The 23153-nt window shown below is 40.9% G+C and overlaps 1 protein-coding gene across 10 annotated transcripts in view; it reads left to right on the plus strand.

Annotated features, from left to right (window-relative positions):
• Nucleotides 1-23153, plus strand: part of USP8 (ubiquitin specific peptidase 8) — a 74938-nt gene that overhangs the window by 17486 nt on the left and 34299 nt on the right. For 9 of the 10 annotated variants that reach the window (XM_054452414.2, XM_054452417.2, XM_054452413.2 and 6 more), the window contains 4 exons: nucleotides 7677-7762; nucleotides 16742-16904; nucleotides 20011-20053; nucleotides 22779-22923. In XM_054452414.2, coding sequence (XP_054308389.1) covers nucleotides 7677-7762; nucleotides 16742-16904; nucleotides 20011-20053; nucleotides 22779-22923 — 437 coding nt within the window. The remainder of the gene's footprint in view (nucleotides 1-7676; nucleotides 7763-16741; nucleotides 16905-20010; nucleotides 20054-22778; nucleotides 22924-23153) is intronic. The other variant, XM_054452419.2, reaches the window with a different exon arrangement.

Consider the following 23153-nt stretch of genomic DNA (forward strand, 5'->3'; position numbering starts at 1 on the left):
GATTTGCCATGGATTAGTACAAGTTTATAGCAACATACAGATTCATAATTTTTTTCTGAGGTAATTAATAATTGCCAGGTCAAGTAGAAGGATTGAGTTTGCTCATTAAGTAAGAAAACATGACTGTGTTTTTTAATAGTACTTTTATTGCGCTTTCTTAAGATTCAAGGTTTAGTCTCTTGTTTTTATGTGACAGCTTTTTATATATGACTGACATTGTACCCATATTAAAAATCTCAGTTTGCAAAATTGATACTGATCACTCCCTAAATCTTTTTTTTTTTTTGAGATGGAGTTTCACTCTTGTTGTCCAGGCTGGAGTGCAATGGCGTGATATCGGCTCACTGCAACCTCTGTCTCCTGGGTTCAAGCGATTCTCCTGCCTCAGCCTCCCGAGTAACTGGGATTACAGGCATGCGCCACAACACCTGGCTAATTTTGTATTTTTGGTAGAGATGCGGTTTCTCCATGTTGGTCGGGCTGGTCTCAAACTCCCAACCTCAGTTGATCCACCTGCCTCGGCCTCCCAAAGTGCTGGGATTAGAGGCATGAGCCTCTACATTCAGCCCACTCCCCAAATCTTTAAACTTCTTTTTGCTTTTAATCCTTTGAACAGGTGTTTGTCTTCCATTTGATTGAAGCCATGGATAGGGAGGGCAGGGGCAATATAAATGAATAGAAAAAACTGATGACTAGGATAAGTGTTGATAGAGAAAATAGATGTATTTCAATTGTATTAGAAACTAGCAAAAGAATGCTGGGCGTGGTGGTTCACACCTGTAATCGCAGCACTTTGGGAGGCCAAGGTGGGTGGATCACCTGAGGTCAGGAGTTCGAGACCAGCTTGGCCAACATGGTGAAACCCCATCTCTACTAAAAGTAAAAAAACTAGCTGGGCGTAGTGGCGGGCGCCTGTAATCCAAGCTACTTGGGAGGCTGAGACTGGAGAACCACTTGAATCTGGGAGGCAGAGGTTGCAGTGAGCCGAGATCGCGCTCCAGCTCCAGCCTGGGCGGGCGTTAGAGAGAGACTCCATCTCAAAAAACAAAAACAAACTAGCAAAAGAAGAATGTGAAGAATGTAGAGGCTCATTAAACAAATGTGAAGAATGTTGTGTTGTTGGGTTTACCTTTACTTAGAAACAATCTTATTACCTGTCAGTAGTAATAAAATACTGCCTATAGAATTTTCACCTGGTAGAGAAGCCACCCTCAATTAATAATGAGATTTTATTTTGTTCTCTGGTGGTAGAATTGGCTTCTATTATTTAAATTGACTTAGTGAAATAACAAAATTTCTTTTGTTCTTTGACAATCTTTTTAAATTTTTTTTATTTATTTACTTTGAGATGGAGTCTTGCCCTGTCACCCAGGCTGGAGTGCAGTGGCGCGATCTCAGCTCACTGCAACCTCCGCCTCTCGGGTTCAAGCGATTCTCCTACCTCAGCCTCCTGAGTAGGTGGGATTACAGGCTCTCGCCACCATGCCTAGCTAATTTTTTTGTATCTTTAGTAGAGACGGAGTTTCACCATGTTGGCCCGGCTGGTCTCGAACTCCTGACCTTGTGATCTGCCCCTCTTATTCTCCCAAAGTGCTGGGATTACAGGCGTGATCCCGTGAGCCACTGTGCCTGGCCACTTATTTTTATTTTTAGAGGAGTGTGACTTTTGGTTGTTAAGGAAGGACTTTAATATTTTACTTAATGGTGATAAATCATTGCTGGTATTTCTTCTCATTAGCAAAGTTATTCTAATAATAGTTACTAGGTTTTTTTTGTTTTTTTTTTTTTTAAGACGGAGTCTCACTCTGTCGCCCAGACTGGAGTGCATGCAGTGGCTCAATATCGGCTTACTGCAACCTCTGCCTCCCAGGTTCAAGTGGTTCTGCCTCAGCCTCCCGAGTAGCTGGGACTACAGGTGTGTGCCACCACGCCCAGCTAATTTTTGTGTTTTTAGTAGAGATGGGGTTTCAACATATTGGCCAGGCTGGTCTCGAACTCCTGACCTTGTGATCTGCCTGCCTCTACCTTCCAAAGTGCTGGGATTCCAGGCTTGAGCCATCATGCCTGGCCAATTACTAGGTTTTTAGATCTGTCTTTGAAGAGGGGAACCCTTGCATTTGGAGGTTCATTCATCTGTCCACAATGGTTGGATTAGTCCTGCCCTGGGAGAAATATTGTTTAATATTTTTGGGCATACTTATCTGCAAGTAAGAGACAGAGGCCTTCCTAAATTCAAACAAGTTTTTGCACACTCTGTGAAATATGTTTAAGTGGAATTGCTTAAAACGCAGTGTAAGTGGTGCTCACTAAAGTAAATATTTTTGAAAGTCTTAAAATTTGGATAACTTTGGTAGTTTTGTTGTTTGCTGTTTTGTTTGTGTGGTAGGTTTTTTTTTTTTTTTTTTTTTTTTTTGGGTGACAGTCTCGTTCTGTCGCCCAGGCTGGAGCGGTCTCGTTCTGTCGCCCAGGCTGGAGCGTGATGGCACGATTTTGGCTCACTGCAACCTCCACCTCCCAAGTTCAAGTGATTCTCCTGCCTCAGCCTCCCGAGTAGCTGAGATTACAGGCACTCGCCACCACGCCTGGCCTAATTTTTGTATTTTTAGTAGAGACGAGGTTTCACCATGTTGGTCAGGCTGGTCTCGAACTCCTGACCCTCAGTGATCCACCTGCCTTGGCCTCCCAAAGTGCTGGGATTACAGGCATGAGCCACCATGCCCAACCAGTTTTTTTTTTAAATGGTCTTGTTTACTTTTTGCTTTATTTTGGAAGTTAGTAGGTTTTTTTTTTTATGACAAGATTGGGAATATTTTTGTAGCTACCTTTTTTTTTCTCTTCTTGAGAAGATAGTGAATACATTTAAATAGATGAGATTTTTCCATTTCCAGAGTCTCTATTGCATTTCCAAAGGGAGTATCTAGGCAGAGAAGTTCAGGTTGAGAAGCCCTCTGCAAAGGCTCAGGTAACTTAGGCCATTATTTCATATGATTCAGTAGTTGAGTTCCTGTTTTTCAGTAAAAGGATCATTTTCATTTGTTGTGTCCAGAGCATCTCATCTGCTTCTTAGAACTGTTTTTTGTTTGTTCCGAGACAGAATCTCACTTCCGTCACCCAGGTTGGAGTGCGGTGGGCACAGTCATGGCTCACTGCAGCCTCAACTTCCTGGGCTCAGCTGATTCTCCCACCTCAGCCTCCAGAGTAGCTGGGAGTACAGACACGCACCGCCACACCTGGCTAATTTTTAAATTTTTAGTAGAAACGAGGTCTTACCCTGTTGCCCAGGTTAGTCTCGAACTCCTGGGCTCAAGTGGTCTGCCTGCCTCAGCTTCCCAAAGTGCTGGGATTACAGGTGTGAGCCACCTTGCCCAGTTGCAGAACTGTTTTCTGTTTTTTGTTACATTTTTCTGTAGCCCAGCCTCTCTAGTGTACTTCAGCTATGTGAGGTGCTAAATTTACTAACAAGATATTTTCTATTTTTTACCCTTTAGATGAGGTAGGGACTGAATATATGTCATTGAACTTCCCTAGAAACTTGTATTTTCACTCTTATTTTATACTAGAAAATGTGTGAGATTTAGGCTGGGCGCAATGGCTCACCCCCGTAATCCCAGCACTTTGGGAGGCTGAGGCAGGTGGATCACTTGCGGTCAGGAGTTTGAGACCAGCCTGGCCAACATGGTGAAACCCCATCTAAAAATACAAAAATTAGCAGGGCGTGGTGGTATGCATCTGTAGTTCCAGCTACTCGGAAGGCTGAGGCAGGGGAATCGCTTGAACCTGGGAGGCGGAGGTTGCAGTGAGCCGAGATCGCACCACTACACTCCAGCCTGGGCGAAAGAGCAAGTCTGTCTCCAAAAAAAAAAAAAAAAAGCCTGGGCACAGTGGCTCACGCCTGTAATCCCAGCACTTTGGGAGACAGAGGCAGGTGGTTCACAAGGTCAGGAGTTCAAGACCAGCCTGGCCAACATGGTGAAACCCCATCTCTACTAAAAATACGTAAAAAAAATTAGCCAGGTGTGGTGGCAGGCGCCTGTAATCCCAGCTACTTGGAAGGCTGAGGCAGGAGAATTGCTTGAACCTGGGAGGTGGAGGTTGCAGTGAGCTGAGACCGCACCACTGCACTCCAGCCTGGGCAACAGAGCAAGACTCTATCTCAAAAAAAAAAAAAAATTGAGATTTAGATAAAACATTAATTTAGCAAGCTCTCTCAATAGTAGGAAGGACACTACATTTTATTACTTATCAAAAAGTCAGCTTATGAATAAGTTTTTCAGGGTTATCTGAAAAAGTGGGGAAAGAAAATGTATTGAAAATATTAGTGTAGCAAATTCTAGATAAAATTAGAATTGTATTTTAAAATTTTTAAGGTATTCTTGATAATTCTTAATATTCATTGGTAAACCTATTTTTGTTTAGGAAATCATGAAAGTTGTTTGAATTCATATGTTCAGGAGTCAGGAAAGTTCTAGTAAACCTGAGAAGCAAACATTTTTAGTTATGTAATAATTGGATGTTATCTTTTTCTTCTGCCAATTATCATACTATTGAAATTTTGAAAGTATTTATATTTACTTTAACTGTGCTCCTTTAAGAGCACAGAGATAAATAATTGACAGGATATCTCACTAATATTAGGGGAATGTCTGGTAGTGTGTAACAGACATGTCCAAACATAAACAATTTTTTGTGTTTAAATTGGTTTAAGCTGGGCTTACAGGCTGGCTTTTTAGTGAGTTCATGTGTAAAAATGAATAAAACAAGTCGTAGCATTTTTCGTTTTACTTTGTATTTTGTATTTATTCAGAATGATTACATTATGATTTCTGTTAAATGGTTCTGTTAATGTAATGATTACATTGTATTTTCTATTGAGAAAACTGCATCAGTAGTCAGGACATAGTGTGCTAACTGAAATTATTGTAATGTTCAATTGATACGATATTGAACAAACTGTACACTTTTATTGGAATTACATAATGAAGGGTCCTTCTAGTATATTTAGGCTTTAGAAGAATCAGCCAAACAAAGCATGATCTACTTTTAGGCTAGATAGACATATGATAACTGTTATCAACAGACTTTTTTTGAGACAGGGTCTCACTCTGTTGCTCAGGCTGAAGTACAGTGGCACTATCATGGCTCCCTAAAGCCTTGACCTCCGGGTATAAGCTATCCACCTGCTTTGGCCTCCCAAAGTGCTGGGATTACAAGCGTGAGCCACCCGGCCTGGCCATCAACAGATTTTTCTTCTTAAAAATAAGTCTTATGTTAACTGGGACACAAAAATTAAATCTTTTGCTATATCACTCATATTCTGTTCTTGTGTTACCACATACTCTTTTGAAATTAAAAAGTGTTTAGAATGATAGATTGTTGAGCACTGGTATATTGAATTAGAGCTCAGATCCAGTTTTTCTAAGTTACTTATAATAATATTTGTAAATGTCTGGCAGTTTTCTTTAGAAAAATTTAATTCTTCATATACTCCAGGTTGTATTGTGCTACTGGACGCTGGTCTTATGGGAATGAATTATTTACTGTTAGTTTTTGTTGTTGTTTTCAAATGGGAGTCTTGCTCTGTTGCCCAGACTGGAGTTCAGTGGCACTATCTCTGCTCACTGCAACCTCCACTTCTTGGGTTCAAGCAATTCTCCTGCCTCAGCCTTCCAAGTTGCTGGGACTACAAGCACGTGCCTCCACGCCTGGCTAATTTTCATATTTTTAGTAGAAACGGGGGTTTGCCATGTTGGCCAGGCTGGTCTTGAACTCCTGACTTCAGGTGATCCACCCACCTCAGCCTCCCAATGTGCTGGGATTACATGTGTGAGCCCCTGCACCCAGGCTACTGTTAGTTGTTTTTTTTTTCTTTTTTTTCCCCGAGATGGAGTTTGACTCTTATTGCCCGGGGTGGAGTACAATGGCGCGATCTCAGCTCACTGCAACCTCTGCCTCCCAGGTTCAAGTGATTCTCCTGCCTCAGCCTCCCGAGTAGCTGGGATTACAGGCACACGCCACCACACCTGGCTAATTTTTGCATTTTTACGCTTTTTTTTTTTTTGTCTTTTTTTTTTTCTTCCTTTTTGTGGGGAACGAGGTCTCGCTATATGCCCAGGCAGGTCTCGAACTCCTGGGCTCAAGCTATCCTCCTGCCTCTGCCTTCCTGAGAGCTGGGATTACAGGCGTGAGCCACTGCGCCCGGCCTAATTTTTGCATTTTTAGTAGAGACGGGTTTTCACCATGTTGCTCAGGCTGGTGTCAAACTCCTGACATCAGATAGATGATCCACCCGCCCTGGCCTCCCTAAGTGCTGGGATTACAGGTGTGAGCCACCGCACACGGCCTACTGTTAGTTTTTGTCTGCCTAGTTACAGAAGTTACGTTTCTTTGTTTATTTGTATCATCAGTAATCTAGAAGTTATATTTATTTATATAGAGTGTTAGATATGTTTATATGGCTCCACCATTGCAGCTCTTCATGACTGAGAGCCAAAGATGGGTACTTCTGAGCTACAACCCTTCTTTTTACAAATTATTATTATTATAATTTGTAATTAACTGTGCTAGTAGGCTCTATTTGCAAAGTCATATTGACATGTTGTGTCAAATTGGATCCAGTAATCATTTAACTGACTCAACTAGCTACTGCAATATCATACCAACCTTGATTTGAAAATATCTGATTGTAGTATCTAATGATTGACCTCTTGGAGTCGTGATTTAAAAAACAACAACAACTTCATTGTACTTGTTAGTAAATTATATGCCAAACCTTTTACCTTTTGCATTTTTTAAAGGTGGATTATACTTTTTTTTTTTTTTAGACAGAGTTTCGTTCTGTTGCCCAGGCTGGAGTGCAGTGGCACAATCTCGGCTCACTGCAACCTCCGCCTCCTGGGTTCAAGTGATTCACCTGCGCGTCAGCTTCCCGAGTAGCTGGGATTACAGGCACATACCACCACACCCAGCTGGTTTTTCTATTTTTAGTAGACATGGGGTTTCACCATGTTGGCCAGGCTGGTCTTGAACTCCTGTCCTCAAGTGATGTGCCCGCCTCGGCCTCCCAAAGTTCTGGGATTACAGGTTTGAGCCACCGCGCCCGGCCTAGATTATACTATTAATTTTTTATTTTCTCTCATTTGGTTTTTAGTTGCTTAGAGTTTCCTAATGTGTAAAACTTGTTTTATGTATCAAAAGTGTTTTGACTCCAGTTGGGATGTGAGTAGCTATTCTAAAGTACAGGTGGAAGCAAAAATATCTGTTTAGAACAAATAAACAAAACACATTCCATGTTGTGTCTGTACACAATTTGCTTTATTGTGAGACTGGAGAAAAAAACTAGGTACATATTTTTGTTAAGAAAATATACTTTATTCTTGAAAGCTTTGCTCTTTGGCGCTTACTCAAATAACAATGTTATTTATACTTTTTAATGGAGACTTATAAATAAGTCAAATTTATGAACTAGTGGATCTTTTTAACTTACTAATGGTATGAAGACATACTTTTGAGACATTTGGAGAATATACATTTATGTAGGTTAAAAGTTTTTAAAAATCTTCCATTGTAATAAAACAAACTTCCCTTTATATAAGCATCATGATTTTAATGATTTTAGCACTAGTGTCACATGCAATGCCCAATACTAACAATATGGGATGCTTTTCCTATAATTTTAGGATTATTTCCATTCAATACTTGGACCTGGAAACATCAAAAAAGCCGTTGAAGAAGCTGAAAGACTCTCTGAAAGCCTTAAACTAAGGTACAGATATTATGAAATATTTAAAATAATGTAAATTTAGAAGATAAAAATAATATTTAAGATTTACTGATTTATATCTGACGAGTCATATAATATTCCAATTTTTTTTTGAGACAGAGTCTCGTGCTATCTGTCGCCCAGGCTGGAGTGCAGTGGCGCGATCTCGGCTCACTGCAAGCTCCGCCTCCCGGGTTCACGCCATTCTCCTGCCTCAGCCTCCCAAGTAGCTGGGACTACAGGCACCCACCACCATGCCGGGCTAATTTTTTGTATTTTTAGTAGAGACAGGGTTTCACCGTGTTAGCCAGGATGGTCTGGATCTCCTGACCTTGTGATCCGCCTGCCTCGGTCTCCCAAAGTGCTGGGATTACAGGTGTGGGCCACCGCTCCCAGCCCCAATATTTCTAAGTTATAATATTTGTAAGTTTCTGGCATTATTCTTTAGAAAAATTTAATTCTTCATATGTTCTTTGGTGGATTCTGCTCCTGGATACTATGCATATAGGAATGAAGTATTTACTGTTACTTTTGATATGCTTAGTTACAGAAGTTATTTAAATTTGGAAGAAAAGCTGATTCTGGTGTTTGCCATGACTTGCTTACCAGGTTTATAAAAATAATTACAAAACAAAAACAGTATGTTTCAGTTTTTAGTCATTAGTCATTCTTTTTTTTTTTTTTTTTTTTTTTTGAGACGGAGTTTTGCTCTTGTTGCCCAGGCTGGAGTACAATGGCCTGATCTCAGCTCACTGCAACATTCGCCTCTCAGGTTCAAGTGATTCTCCTGCCTCAGCCTCCTGAGTAGCTGGTATTACAGGCATGTGCTACCATGCCTGGCTAATTTTGTATTTTTAGTCGAGATGGGGTTTCTCCATGTTGGTCAGGCTGGTCTCGAACTCCTGACTTCCGGTGATCTGCCTGCCTCGGCCTCCCAAAGTGCTGGGATTATAGCCGTGAGCCACTGCACCCGGCCATTAGTCATTCTTTAAAATTTAAATTGTTTCCCTTATCAACAACATAATGTTGTTATGTAGATCCTAGTAGTTCTGCCTGTATCTGTAGCATAAAAAATGTTAGTAGATAAAACCAAAAGCATTCTCAGCAATATGATACAGAAGGAGAGAACAATGGAACTGGTTTTAAGTGATATAAGCTGCCAAAGCCTGGTTAGTGAAAAACGGCAAACTGAGAGCTGTTTGATGCAAATAATAAATAGAAGGAGGAAACTGAAAGATTTAACCAGGGTGACATATTTCTTTACTGGCTTGAATTTTTTTTTCACTAAGAATGTATCATATGTTACTTGTATTTAAAAATATTCTGACCAGGAGCAATGGCTCAGGCCTGTAATGCCTGCACTTTGGGAGGCCCAGGCGGGCGGATTACTTGAGGCCAGGAGTTTGTGACCAGCCTGGGCAACATGGTAAAACCCCATCTCTACTGAAAATGCAAAAAAAGTTAGCCGGGTGGGGTGGCAGGCAGCTGTAGTCCCAGCTACTCAGGAGGCTGAGGCAGGAGAATCGCTTCAGCCCAGGAGGCAGAGGTTGCAGTGAACTGAGATCTTGCCACTACACTCTAGCCTGGGCGACAGAGTAAGACTCTGTCTCAAAAAAAGAAAATAACTCTCACCTTATAAAGGAAGTCATTGAGAAAATGAATCATTATTTAGATATTTACTTCTTATGGCCTGATAGAATGGCCCATCTTTCAGTGTAATGAGGTCCCTGTTGCTAAATAACCTCTGGGTCCTTTCCAATTTTAAGGCTTTTTAAGTGTACTTTGAATTTTTCCTGCGTATAGGTTATTTTGCAGCTAGATGTGGAGAACCTTTTCACTGTTTTTCTCCCTGTCTGTCCTCTCCCAGCCTCCTGCCCCATGTTGGTGTCTTTCATGGACATTTAGAGCAACTCTGTGTGAACATATCTTCATATCTGTTGTGTCCTAATTCTGTAATAAGTCAACCACAAAACTTTTCCTCCTTTAAGTCTCTGAAATCTTCATGACTAGAATTTCTGTCTTGTCAGGCTGGCAGTCTGAGAATGGGCATGAGGGAGGGTATATGCTCTCTAGGTTTGGAGAATGGATTATAACTTTAAAGTGAAAGCCCTTAACATCTTGGGGTAGATTTTCTGCTAAATTCTGCCCAATCATCTGACGTCATGGTCTATGACCACAGAGGCGTGTGTGCCGAGTGGGGTCCATGGCCCACTGGCCCCTGTCCCAGGGGTGGCTGCACAGTCCCAGGTGTGGCCACTATAGACATAACCCCAGATTCTGAAAAAACGCTTTAGCAAAAAGACCTAGTGAGTGGCTAGAAAATAGATTTCAGTATCACCTGCCATTAAGGAATACTTGTTAAACATTTATTTGCCTGTCCCGTTTCTTATTATCTTTTTTCATGGACACCTCTCATACCATAGACTTAATCCATTTCTGTTACATTCATGTTAGGGGAGGTCTTAGAGGTAATTTTGACCAAGTCTGGAAGTATCAGAATCCTGGTAAAAGGGATTAAGTGGGTAAAAGAATCAGAAGTCAGTTTCAGAGAGCATGCCTCGCTCTCACTTCAACTTACCAACTGAAATTGCAAAGTAGGAGAGACGTCAGCTCTATTTAATTAGATTTATGGAGACTGTAGAACAAATCCAAGGTAGGGGGTAAGGTGTGGATAAGAGAAGAAAATAGGAAAAAAGAGAATCTTAAAGTTTTTTCATTTCTGCCCTCAAATTGGATTTAGGCTGACTGTGCTTACTTCTTAGGGCAGACAGTTCACATACTGTTCCAGCATAGAACACTACTAGAGAAGAAATATAGAGCAGTAGGTAAGTGTACGGAGCCAGACTCCCTGGGTATGGATCCCAGTTTTTTTCTTATTAATTGTGTGAGCTTGGGCAAATTACTTAGCCTCCCTCTGCCTCAGTTTCCTCATCTGTAACTAGGATAATCATAAAACCTACCTCATAGTTCATTAAGAAAATTAACATTTACAAATACTTAGATGGTGTCTGGCACATATCAAATACTCAATAAGTGTTTGTGCTATTATTTTCATTGTTATTAACAGTGGAAGCATTCTTGTTCTGTAACACCTTTTGTCTTGGCACTCTAGTGATTTGCATTGAGGAGGCAAGGTAAAACAGTTGCATAATTTTGCTCTTGTTCCAAATCTTTCACTTCTGTTTCTAACAGTGAAATGATGCTAGCATATGAGATAGGCAGGAAAGTGGTGTTGATGTTTCCATAGGGATAATAGGGATACATGCTTGCTATTCTGTGACCAAGTTCTTAACACAGTGCAATAGAGAAGTGGGGGAAGTGAGCATAAGCAAGGTCCTGCTGGAGATTTGAGAATCCATTATCCCAGGTTATTGCCTAAGCAGATGAAATATGATGAAACATCTGTTTTTGTAAAATTCCATCTGAAGTTACTCCATTTTTCTTTTCTCCTCTCACATATCTTATTGATTTCTAATTTAATTTCATTGTGGCTAAAGATGTTCAATCCTTTTAAATGTATTCTTGTTTTATGGCTGGGCATATGGTCTCTCGGTGAATGTACCATGTGCACTTGCAAAGAAAATGTGGTTGTTGAATATACTGTTCTCTATATGTCATTTAGGTCAGAACGGCTGATAATGTTCAGATCTTCTTTGTCTTTACTGACTATGGGGTGGGGGTTCAAGTTGTAACAATTACTGAGAGAGTCATGTTAAAATATTTAACTGTATCTATTTATGCCTTTAGTTCTCTCAGCTTTTGTTTCATGTATTTTGAAATTCTATTTTTAGGCACATAGTTATAGTTTCTTGATGAATTGACCTTTTTATCATTATGTCCCTCTTTACCTCTGGGAATATTCTTTTTTTTTTTTTTTTTTTTTTTTTTTTGAGACAGGGTCTCACTCTGTCCTGAAGGCTGGAGTGCAGTGGCATGATGTTGGCTCACTGCAACTTCCGCCCCCAGGTTCAAGCGATCCTCCCACCTCAGCCTCCCCAAGTAGCTGGGACTTACAGGCACACACCACCATGCCTGGCTACTTTTTGTATTTTTTGGTAGAGATGGGGTTTTACCATGTTGGCCAGGCTGGTCTTGAATTCCTGACTTCAGGTGATCTGCCTGCCTTGGCCTCCCAAAGTGCTGGGATTACAGGCGTGAGCTACCACACCCCGCCCTCATCTTCATTCTTAAGGGATTTTAACTAGATACAGGATTCTAGGTTGGCAGGTTTTAATTTTCCCTTTTGTCACTTCATAGCTGCTATTCCACTGTCTTCTGGCCTCCATTGTTTCTGATATTAAGCATTTTTTCTGCCTCATTTTCATTTTCTTGCTGGAACTCCAGCTCTACATTTGATAGACTTTTTAATTTTGTCCAATGAATCCCTAAGGCTTTGTTCTTTTTATTTTGTTTTGTTGTAATCATTTTCTCTTTGTTTTTCAGATTGGATAATTTTCTTTCTTTTTTTTTTTTCAGACGGAGTCTCACTCTGTCTCACCCAGGCTGGAGTGCAGTGGCACACGATCTTGGCTCACTGCAGCCTCCACCTCCCGGGTTCAAGCAATTCTCCTATTTTAGCCTCCCAAGTAGCTGGTACTACAGGTGTGTGCCACCACACCTGGCTAATTTTGTATTTTTACTAGAGATAGGGGTTCACCATGTTGGCCAGGCTGGTCTCAAACTCCTGACCTCAGGTGATCCACCTACCTCGGCCTCCCAGAGTGCTGGGATTACAGATGTGAGCCACCACGCCCAGCCTGGATTGAATAATTTTTATCGCTCTTTCATCCTTTTTTTCTTTTGAGACAAGGTCTCACTCTGTTGCCCAGGCTGAAGTGCAGTGGCATGATCCTAGCTCACTGCATCCTCAAACTCCTGGGCTCAAGCAATCCCACCTCAGCCTCCTGAGTAGGTAGGACTAAAGGCACACACCTCTGCTCCTGGCTAATTTTATTTTTTATAGAGATGGGGTCTTACTGTGTTGCCCAGGACAGTGTTCCCTTCAAATACTGACTCTTTACTTTGTCATCTCCAATTTTCTGTTGAGTGAAGTTTTTTCAGTTATATGTTTCAATTCTAGATTTTCTTCCTTTTTTTTTTTTTTTTTTTTTGAGACAGAGTCTCACTCTGTTGTCGAGGTTGGAGTACAGTGGCGTGATCACAGCTCAATGCAACCTCAGCCTCCTGGCCTCAAGTGATTCTCCCACCTTCACCTCCTGAACAGCTGGAACTACAGATGCACACCACCATGCCCAGTTAGTTTTTTTGTGTTTTTTTGTAGAGACAGGGTTTCACCATGTTGCCCAAGCTGGTCTCAAGCTCTGGGCTCAAGCAGTCCTCCTACCAAGGCCTCCCAAAGTGTTAGGATTATAGGCATGAGCCACTGCGCCCAGCCCAATTCTAGAATTTCTGTGTGGTTCTTTTTTATAGCGTCTATTATTTTTTTTACAGAGATTTCATATTTGTTCATTTATTACAAGCACATTTTCATTTATGCCCTTGAGCATAGTTATAACAGCTGCTCTAAAATCTTTGTATGCCAAATGCATCATCTTGGAGTCAGTATGCAGTGCCTTTTCTCTTTTATTGTTGTCCTATTTTTCTTTTTTTGGTACTAGTAACTTTGGACATTGTGAACGATAAAATTATAGGCTCTGCATTCTTCTTTAGTCCTCTGAATAGTTTTGTTGTTGTTGTTGTTGTTGTTTTGTCCCAGTAGGCAGTTAACTTGGCTATACTCAAAACGTTAAGTTTTCTGTCTTGCCTATGGTAGGTGGCAACTGACATTCTTTTCAATTCTTTTAAACTTAGCTGGGCTCCTTAGTATCTCCCCCAGGTGTGCTTAATTCAGGTGTCAGCTGGCAATTTGGGCAAGTCTATACAAAGAATTTGGAACTCTGGTTCTCTGGGATTGGGGTTTTTATTGGAATTTTAGCTGTTTTCAGCAGTAAGGCCTGCCTTAGGTGTGAAACCATAAAAAATGGGAATCTTACTAATGCCCTTCCTTTCTTTCAAGTGTCAACCCCCATCTACTTTCTTCCTGATTATGGCAGTTTTCCAATGCCTTCAGGTAGTTATAGGTTACCCAGAGTTTATAGTTGTCTGTGAGAGGTTCAGAACAATGGAAACTAAGTCATTACCAAAATTAGAATTATCTTTCCTACCTTTATTTTTTAAGGCGAAAGGATAGCATTTTTAAAGTAGTGTGTCATGATCACCATGTTCCTGTCAATATTAGTGATCATTTCAGTCAATGGAATAAATAATTCAGAAGGAATTGCTAAGCATAAAGATAGAAACTGCTTAGGCCAGGCGGGGTGGCTCATGCCTGTAATCCCAGCATTTTGGGAGGCCGAGGCAGGTGGATCACAAGGTCAGGAGTTCAAGACCGGCCTAGCCAACACAGTGAAACCCCATCTCTACTAAAAATACAAAAATAATTAGTCGGCCGTGGTGGTGGGAGCTTGTCATCCCAGCCACTCGGGAGGCGGAGGCAAGGAGAAACGCTTGAACCTGAGGTGCAGAGGTTTCAGTGAGCCGAGATCCTGCCACTACACTCCAGGCCGGGTGACAGTGTGAGACTCCGTCTCAAAAAAAAAAAAAAAAAAATTAACTGCTTAATGGCCGGGCGCAGTGGCTCGCCCCTGTAATCCCAGCACTTTGGGAGGCCAACGAGGGTGGATCACTTTAGACCAGGAGTTCGAGACCAGCCTGGCCAACATGGTGAGACCTCTTTTCTACTAAAAATGCAAAAATTAGCTGGGCACAGTGGCATGCGCCTGTAATCCTAGCTACTCGGGAGGCTGAGGCAGGAGAATTGCTTGAACCTGGAAGGCGGAGGTTGCAGTGAGCTGAGATCATGCCTCTGCACTCCTGCCTGGGCAACAGAGCGAGACTGTGAAAAAAAGAAGAAAAAAAAAAGAAAAATTAACTGCTCAAATATTTAGAGGAGAAGCACTGTTTTCCTTATATTTCTTCCACTTGAGGAATAGCACAGCTTTGTGTGACATGCTAATTTCTTCTCCAAGAGCTAAAGATGTAATTCTTGCTAAGTGCATGAATGATCTTATTGATAGATGGCACGTTTTTGGTCACTATTAACATGATGTTGAAAATGTGTGGTACGAAATAATTTTGAGTTCAGAAGTCATTTTTAAAGTAAACTTAAAATTTTAAATATTTGAAGCTGGCAAAATTATTTGAATAGTCACCATTTCTATTGTATAGTTTTATCTGTTTATTTAGAAATTTTTCATTTTGGAATATTCACTCAAAAGAGCATATAAGACCAGGTGCGGTGGCTCACACCTGTAATCTCAGCCCTTTGGGAGGCCGAGGCCGGTGGATCACCTGAGGTCAGGAGTTCGAGACCAGCCTGGCCAACATAGTGAAACCCCATCTCTACTAAAAATACAAAAATTAGGTGGGTGTGGTGGCACACACTCGTAGTCCCAGCTACTTGGGAGGTTGAGGCAGGAGAATCGCTTGAACCCAGGAGGCAGAGGTTGCAGTGAGCCGAGATCATGTGACTATACCCCAGCCTGGGTAAAAGAGTGAGACTCTGTCTCAAAAAAGAAAAAAAAAAAAACCAGCCACGGTGGCTCACACCTGTAATCCCAGCACTTTGGGAGGTCGAGGCAGGTGGGTCACCTGAGGTTAGGAGTTTGAGACAAGCCTGGCCACATGGTGAAACCCTGTCTCTACTAAAAATATACAAATTAGCCAGACATGGTGGTGTGTGCCTGTAGTCCCAGCTACTCAGGAGGCTGAGTCAGGAGAATTACTTGAACCTGGGAGATGGAGGTTGCAGTGAACCGAGATCGTGCCAATGCACTCCAGCCTGGGTGACAGAGCGAGACGCTGTCTCAAAAAAAAGAAAAAAAGAGCATATAAAATGTAAAGATACAATAAAGAGAATAATAAAATGGAAACTATTGATTCATCTTTTACTAATTATTGACACTAGTCAATTATTTATTTTTTTCCTTTACATCTGTTCTGTCTTCTCTCTCTCTGTCTTTAAATTTGAAGCTCACAGGCATTGCCGAGCATTGATAATTAGGGCAAACAAGATTGCAGGTCTATGATAACATACAGTCTGTCCTGGCAATAATAGCAAACATTGCCATTTATTTATTTATTTATTTATTTAGAGATGGAATCTCACTCTGTTACCTAGGCTGGAGTGCAGTCACATGATCTCGGCTCACTGCATCCTCTGCCTTCCCAGTTCAGGTGATTCTCCTGCCTCAGCCTCCCAAGTAGCTGGGATTACAGACATGCACCACCACGCCCAGCTAATTTTGTATTTTTAGTAGAGATGGGATTTCACCATGTTGGTCAGGCTGGTCTCGAACTCCTGACCTCACATGATTCGCCTGCCTTGGCCTCCCTAAGTCCTGGATTACAGATGTGAGCCACTGCACCCAGCCACCTATAATTTAGTAGGGAATAGTTCTAAATTCCTCAGATATCTGCTAACTGTAGTTCAGATAGCTGTTTAACTGCCAACAAGTTGGAAATTTCAGTGAAGTCATCCTTTAAAAAAATGTAACTTGGGACCTTGGTAAGACTTTCCACAGCTTTTTGAATGCTCGCTTTTACATTTTTATTCTAAATTATAAACATAAGTGTGATATTTGGGCTGTTTCTTTTGCAGAAAGAATTAGGATTTTTCCTTTGAAAAGCAAATTGCAGCAGATTTGAATCAATATAAAAGGTTGAAATTAGTAGGAGAGAAAAAGCAAAAAGCACTAAATAACTTCAACTTGAGAACATACAGTTTCTTTTTAATAGTTCTGGGCAATTTGAAATAAATCTACAGATGGCCTCAGGCGGCAGATGTGTGAATTGTGGTGGAGGGAGAAAGCATATAGCCATGAAATACCTCAAGGCAGGATACTGATTTTACAGAACTGAAACTCCTTTAATTTCCACAATTAACACCAATAAAAGACAATCTTGACTTATTTTTTCAACTAGATATGAAGAAGCTGAAGTCCGGAAAAAACTTGAGGAAAAAGACAGGCAGGAGGAAGCACAGCGGCTACAACAAAAAAGGCAGGAAACAGGAAGAGACGATGGTGGCACATTGGCTAAAGGTTCTTTGGAGAACGTATTGGATTCCAAAGACAAAACCCAAAAGGTATTTCAAATTTAATGTGTGAGTTAAAAGACCGTTTCTGCTTGTTAGATGATTTGCTTAAAAAGAGTTGAGATACCACTATAAAGTTCTTTTAGGCAACAAGGATGAACTTTAATGTTTTGATTAGAAATTTATTTAAGGCTGGGCATTGTGGCTCACGCCTGTAATCCCAGCACTTTGGGAGGCCGAGGTGGGCAGATCACTTGAGGCCAGGAGCTCGAAACCAGCCTGGCCAATGTAGTGAAACCCCGACTCTACTAAAAATACAAAAGTTAGCTGAATGTAGTGGTGCGTGCCTGTAGTCCCTGCTACTTGAGAGGCTGAAGTGGGAGAATTGCTTGAACCCAGGAGGCAGAGGCTGCAGTGAGCTGAGATCGTACCACTCCACTGCAGCCTGGGCAACAGAGCAACACTCTGTCTCAAAAAAAAAAAGAAAAGAATTTGAATTAAATATTCTAGCCTCAGTTGACTTCAGATTTTTCTATGAATTTCTATGGCAATATTTTCTTTGCATTAATTCGTTTTTTAGCAGACATTATAAACTTAATTAGAGCAATAGAAAAATCATTTGAGCTGAGCTGTGATTCATTATATCTGCATTCTGGTCCTATGTCAAAACTTTTTTAACCACTCTGGGACTCAGTTTTCTTGTTTCCCAAATTGTAGTCTTGAAATAGATGATTTTTAAGTTTCTTCTTTCTAATCATGTAATTTACATTAAAAGATTTAGTATACTACTTTGTTTGGTACCAAGCCTTTTATCTGTTTCTGAGGTCTCATTCTTTTTCCTTTGCTTTCTCCTTCTTTTTCTCACCCAGTTTTCCCCCCCTTTTTTTTTTTTTTGAGACAGAGTCTCATTCTTGTCGCCCAGGCTGGAATGGCGTGATCTCGGCTCACTGCAACCTCCACCTCCCAGGTTCAAGCGATTCTCCTGCCTCAGCTTCCCAAGTAGCTGGGATTACAGGCGCCTGCCACCACACCTGGCTAATTTTTGTATTTTTAGTAGAGATGGGGTCTCACCATGTTGGCCAGGCTGGTCTCAAACTCCTGACCTCCAGTGATCTGCCTGCCTCTGCCTTCCAAAGTGCTGGGATTACAGGCATGAGCCACTGCGCCTGGCTCTTTTTTTTTTTTGAAACGGAGTTTCACTCTGTCGCTCAGGCTGGAGTGCAGTGGTGTGATCTCAGCTCGCTGCAACCTCTGCTTCCCGGGTTCAACTAATTCTCCTAGGCTTCAGCCTTCTGAGTAGCTGGGATTACAGGCACCCACCACCATGCCCAGCTAATTTTCGTATTTTTGGTAGAGATGGGGTTTCACCATGTTGGCCAGGCTGTTCTTGAACTCCTGACCTCAAGCGATCTACCCACCTTGACCTCCCAAAGTGTTGGGATTACAGGAGTGAGCCACCACGCCTGGCTTCTCTCCCATTTTTCACATCTATTTAGTGACTACTTGTGGTCTTTTCAGCTACATCATCTCTTTGCTAAAAGCCATCAGTGACTTAGTCTGTAGCTGCCTGCTATCACTGTACCTCCCTTCCTTTACCTCTTCAGAAACTATCTTCCTAAAATATAAGTTGAAATCCATGGGTAAATTTCTGCTTTGATTTTTTTCTTAGGCATTTTGTAGCTTTCAGTTACCATTCCGTGTGGGTCATCATCCCTTTCATTAAAAAGTCGTTGTTGGCTGGGTGTGGTGGCTCACACCTGTAATCCCAGCACTTTGAGAGGCCAAGGTGGGCAGGTCATTTGAGTCCAGGAATTTGAAACCAGCCTGGGCAACATGGAAAAACCCCATCTCTACAAACTTTTTTTTTTTTTTGAGATGGAGTTTCGCTCTTGTTGCCCAGGCTGGAGTGCAGTGGCGCGATCTCAGCTCACTGCAGCCTCCACCTCCCGGGTTGAAGCAATTCCCTCCCTCAGCCTTCCAAGTAACTGGAATTATAGGCATGCACCACCACGCCCGGCTAATTTTATATTTTTAGTAGAGACAAGGTTTCTCCATGTTGGTCAGGCTGGTCTTGAACTCCCAACCACAGGTGACCCGCCCACCTTGGCCTCCCAAAGTGCTGGGATTACAGGCATGAGCCACCGTGCCTGTCCTCTACAAACATTTTTAAAAAAATTAACCAGTCATGATAGTGCACACCTGTAGTCCCAGCTACTCAGGAGGCCAAGTGGAGAGGATCACTTGAGCCCAGGAGGTCCAGGCTGCAGTGATCATGCAACTGCACTCCAGCTTGAGCATTAGGGTGAGACCCTATCTCAAAAAAAAAACAAAAAACAAAAAACAAAAAGGTCTAAGTGGGTCCTTTGTTTCCCCATCTATAAAATGAGTTAGTACCATACAGGATTATCCCATGTTGTCTTGGTTAAAAAATGTAAACTACATAGGCTGGGCACGGTGGCTCACGCCTATAATCCCAGCCCTTTGGGAGGCTGAGGCAGGCGGATCACAAGGTCAAGAGATCAAGACCAGCCTGGCCAACATAGCAAAACCCCATCTCTACTAAAAATACAAAAATTAGCTGGGCGTGGTAGCATGCACCTGTAATCCCAGCTACTCAGGAGGCTGAGGCAGGAGAATTGCTTGAACCTGGGAGGCAGAGGTTGCAGTGTGCCAAGATCGTGCCATTGCAATCCAGCCTGGCAACGGAGCAAGACTCTGTCTCAAAAAAAAAAAAAAAAAAAAATGTAAACTACATAAGCAATACTTTGTATTAGTTCATTTTGCTTTAATTATGTGGTGGAGGACACTGAATGGGATAAACAGAATTTTTGTTTGATTGTTAAGAAGTACTTTCTAATCAAATTAAATATTAAATTTCTGTAGCAGTTTGTGCTGTTAAATTATATTTGGTCTTTAATTGAAGTAAATTTTGAGGAAATGTTCTATGATTCTGAAAGGTTGCTAGTTATTTTAGCTGTTGTCTACTGCCAAAGAAACCTTTTAATATCATTATTATTCATCTGCGTTTTTATAAAAGGCCAGTACTCTGCACACTTCGTTTCTTAGAGTTTCCATTTAAGAGAAGTAAATGAAGTATTAAAGTTGAATTTTTTGTGTCTACGAAAGTTGAAACTTTTTTTTTTTCCCTATGCATTAGAGCAATGGTGAAAAGAATGAAAAATGTGAGACCAAAGAGAAAGGTAAGTGTATACAGAAAGAGGAAGTTGTTTTAGGTTCTGACTGAGATCTTTTAATCAGAATAAGCGTCGGGTTTTATACAATGAGATTCTTAGCATTGTTGTCTAATCTCTTTGTAAGCTTTATCATTTTTCCTAGTCTGTACAATTATATTGAAAATGTTTGAGGTTATTTTTATGTATTTATCATAGGGGATATTTTATGAATAATTTTAACCTTACGTGTTAAACTGGTAATATGCAGTTGAAAAATGTCAAAACCAAAGCTTGTACTTGTTTTCTTTTCAAGATGCAGTTTAGCAATAATGGTTAAGAGTATGGCTCTCAGAAGTCAAACTGCCTGAGTTTGAATACTGGTTCCTCCTCTCCCTTTCTGCCTGGTTTTCAGAATGTTGCTTAAACATTCTACCTTTGTTTCCCTGTCTGTAAAGTGGAGATAATAATAGTACTTATTTCATAGGGTTGTTGTCAGGGTTGAATGAGCTAATATATGTAAATTCTTGGAATACGTGGTAAACTTTAAGTAGGACTTATTATCATTTATGACTAGGTTGTAGATTTAATTTTTCTACCCACATCCATCTTGTGGTCAAAGACTAAATTATTTAAGAGTCATTTACATCCCACATAAAAAAAAAAAATCCAGGCCAGGCGCAGTGGCTCATGCCTGTAATCCCAGCACTTTGGGAGACTCAGGCAGGAGGATTGCTTGAGCCCAGGAGCTGAAGACCAGCCTAGGTAACATGGTGAAACCCCTGTCTCTACAAAAAATACAAAAATTAGCTGGGTGTGGTGGTGGACGCCTGTAGTCCCATCTGCTCAGGAGGTTGAGGTGGGAGAATTGCTTGAGCCTGGGAGGTTGAGGCTGCAGTGAGCCATGATCACACCACTGTACTGCAGCCTATGACAGTGAGACCCTGTCTCAAATCCAAACCAGTGATATGGAAATTATCCATAGGTGGTGTTGATGCTCTGGTGACAAATATGTGACCTAAACAAGACTTTGGAAATTCTCTTCATCTACTAGAGACATTTTCCTCTCTCAGAAAAGGTTTACCTTGTCTACAGCCATACCACCTAATGCGCCCGATCTCGGGAGCTAAGAAGGGTCAGGCCTGGTTAGTACTTGGATCAGAGAAAAGGTTGAACTTAAACATAATTATAGGTAACAGTAAAATAAATTCTCTACTTAAAATATTGCCATACAACAATTATAAAAATAAACTGAGTGTGCTATAAAGTACTTCCCTAAAAGCTGTTACTGATTCATTCCAAGATTAGTTTTTATGCATTTGTTCCTTTGTATGTCATCCTGCTTAAATGTTGTCCTTCTCAGTGGTTTGTTATCAACTTTTTTGGTCTGTTTTGTTAGCATACACTTGATGGCTAGAGATGGAAGGAGAACGATTATTAGCAGCTATCGGTCGTTTAGCATAGGAGCTACTGAGACTACTTTTCTTCTCACAGCTCACTGCTGAAACAGCTTTTTATATAATCCCAACTCTCTTGTAGTGCCTTTTAATCTTTCACTTCAGTAGAACTAAGGAAAATAGTAACATAGGGAATATTTATTTTGACAGATCGCTGCCCTCCCCCAAAAGTAAATAAATTAAATATTGCATTAGCTTTACTTAGTTTCCTTTTTGTTAGCCTTCTTAGAAAATAAAATAATCTTTTTTCCTTCTGGCTGGGAGCTAACAAATGAACATCGAGTAGAATGAGAATTGGCAAATTTTTCTTGAAGGGGGATAGATGGTAAACATTTTAGGCTTGGGGAACCTTATGGCCTTGGAGAGCCCTGTGGTCTCTGACACAACTATTTATCTCTGCTGTTGCAGTATGAAAAAATGTGTAAACAAACTAGTGTGGCAGTGATCCAGTAAAAACAGATGGCCATAGTTTTTCAACCTCTGATGTAGAATAGCAAGCTTTTGACTTGTTATTCTAAGAATAATTGGATATCTAAGTTTTTCAAATAGCTACCGTTAAGACTGTCATCAGAGACCTTTTGAATTTAGAACTTTTCCAGAATTTTAGAATCATAGATGTTTCTTTCTTCCAGTTAGTATTTTTCTAATGTCTTAATTTTTGAAAACGTACTATTTTCCTAAGACATATATATTAATGTTCTTTATTTTGTATTGGTAACAGAGTCAATACCAGGTGTAGCTGTAAACTCAACAGAAAGTTTTGATTTTTAAGTCTTTGTAAACAGAGCATTGAACTGGTTTCTTGATAAATGTTAAAAACACAAGGCCAGGTATGTGGTGGCTCACACCTGTAATCCCAACACTTTGGGAGGCTGAGGTGGGCAGATCGCTTGAGGTCAGGAGTTCCAGACCAGCCTAGTCAACTTGGTGAAACCCCATCTCTACTAAAAATACAAAAATTAGCCAGGCGTGGTAACAGCCTGTGTTCTCAGCTACTTGGGAGGCTGAGGCAGGAGAATCACTTGAACCTGGGAGGTGGAGGTTGCAGTGAGCTGAGATTGTGCCACTGCACTCCAGCCTGGGTTACAGAATGAGACCCTGTGTCAAGAAAAAAAACAAATTATATTTAACGTTAGTTTACAAGATAATAAATGGTATGATGGAGTAGTAAATATGTGGCATCCATATATATTCAGTATACTTTGCTCTTCTAGAAAAAGCTGTTTGTCCTATGTTTTGTGATGTCAGCACATCTTGTGCTGTTCCTTGTCACTTATACTGTCTCTCTCAATTCCAAGGAGCAATCACAGCAAAGGAACTATACACAATGATGACGGATAAAAACATCAGCTTGATTATAATGGATGCTCGAAGAATGCAGGATTATCAGGATTCCTGTATTTTACATTCTCTCAGTGTTCCTGAAGAAGCCATCAGTCCAGGGTGGGTTATTGTGTAGTAAAGTAGTAAACTGTGGACCTTAGTAAATGTTACTACTTAGCATCCAAGCTAAATGTGATAAAGTAGTCTTTTCCTGGTAACCTTTTAAATCTTTGCCTCTTTTTGTGTGTGTGGGTGGTGTGGGAGGGGAGGGGGAAGTACATTTTAGGAGCAGAGGTTTAATAGGCAAAAGAAAGAGAAAGAAGAACTGCTCTCTCACTTTTGAGAGTGAG

The sequence above is a fragment of the Pongo pygmaeus genome, chromosome 16 (assembly GCF_028885625.2).
Source record: "Pongo pygmaeus isolate AG05252 chromosome 16, NHGRI_mPonPyg2-v2.0_pri, whole genome shotgun sequence".
Lineage (NCBI taxonomy): Eukaryota > Metazoa > Chordata > Mammalia > Primates > Hominidae > Pongo > Pongo pygmaeus.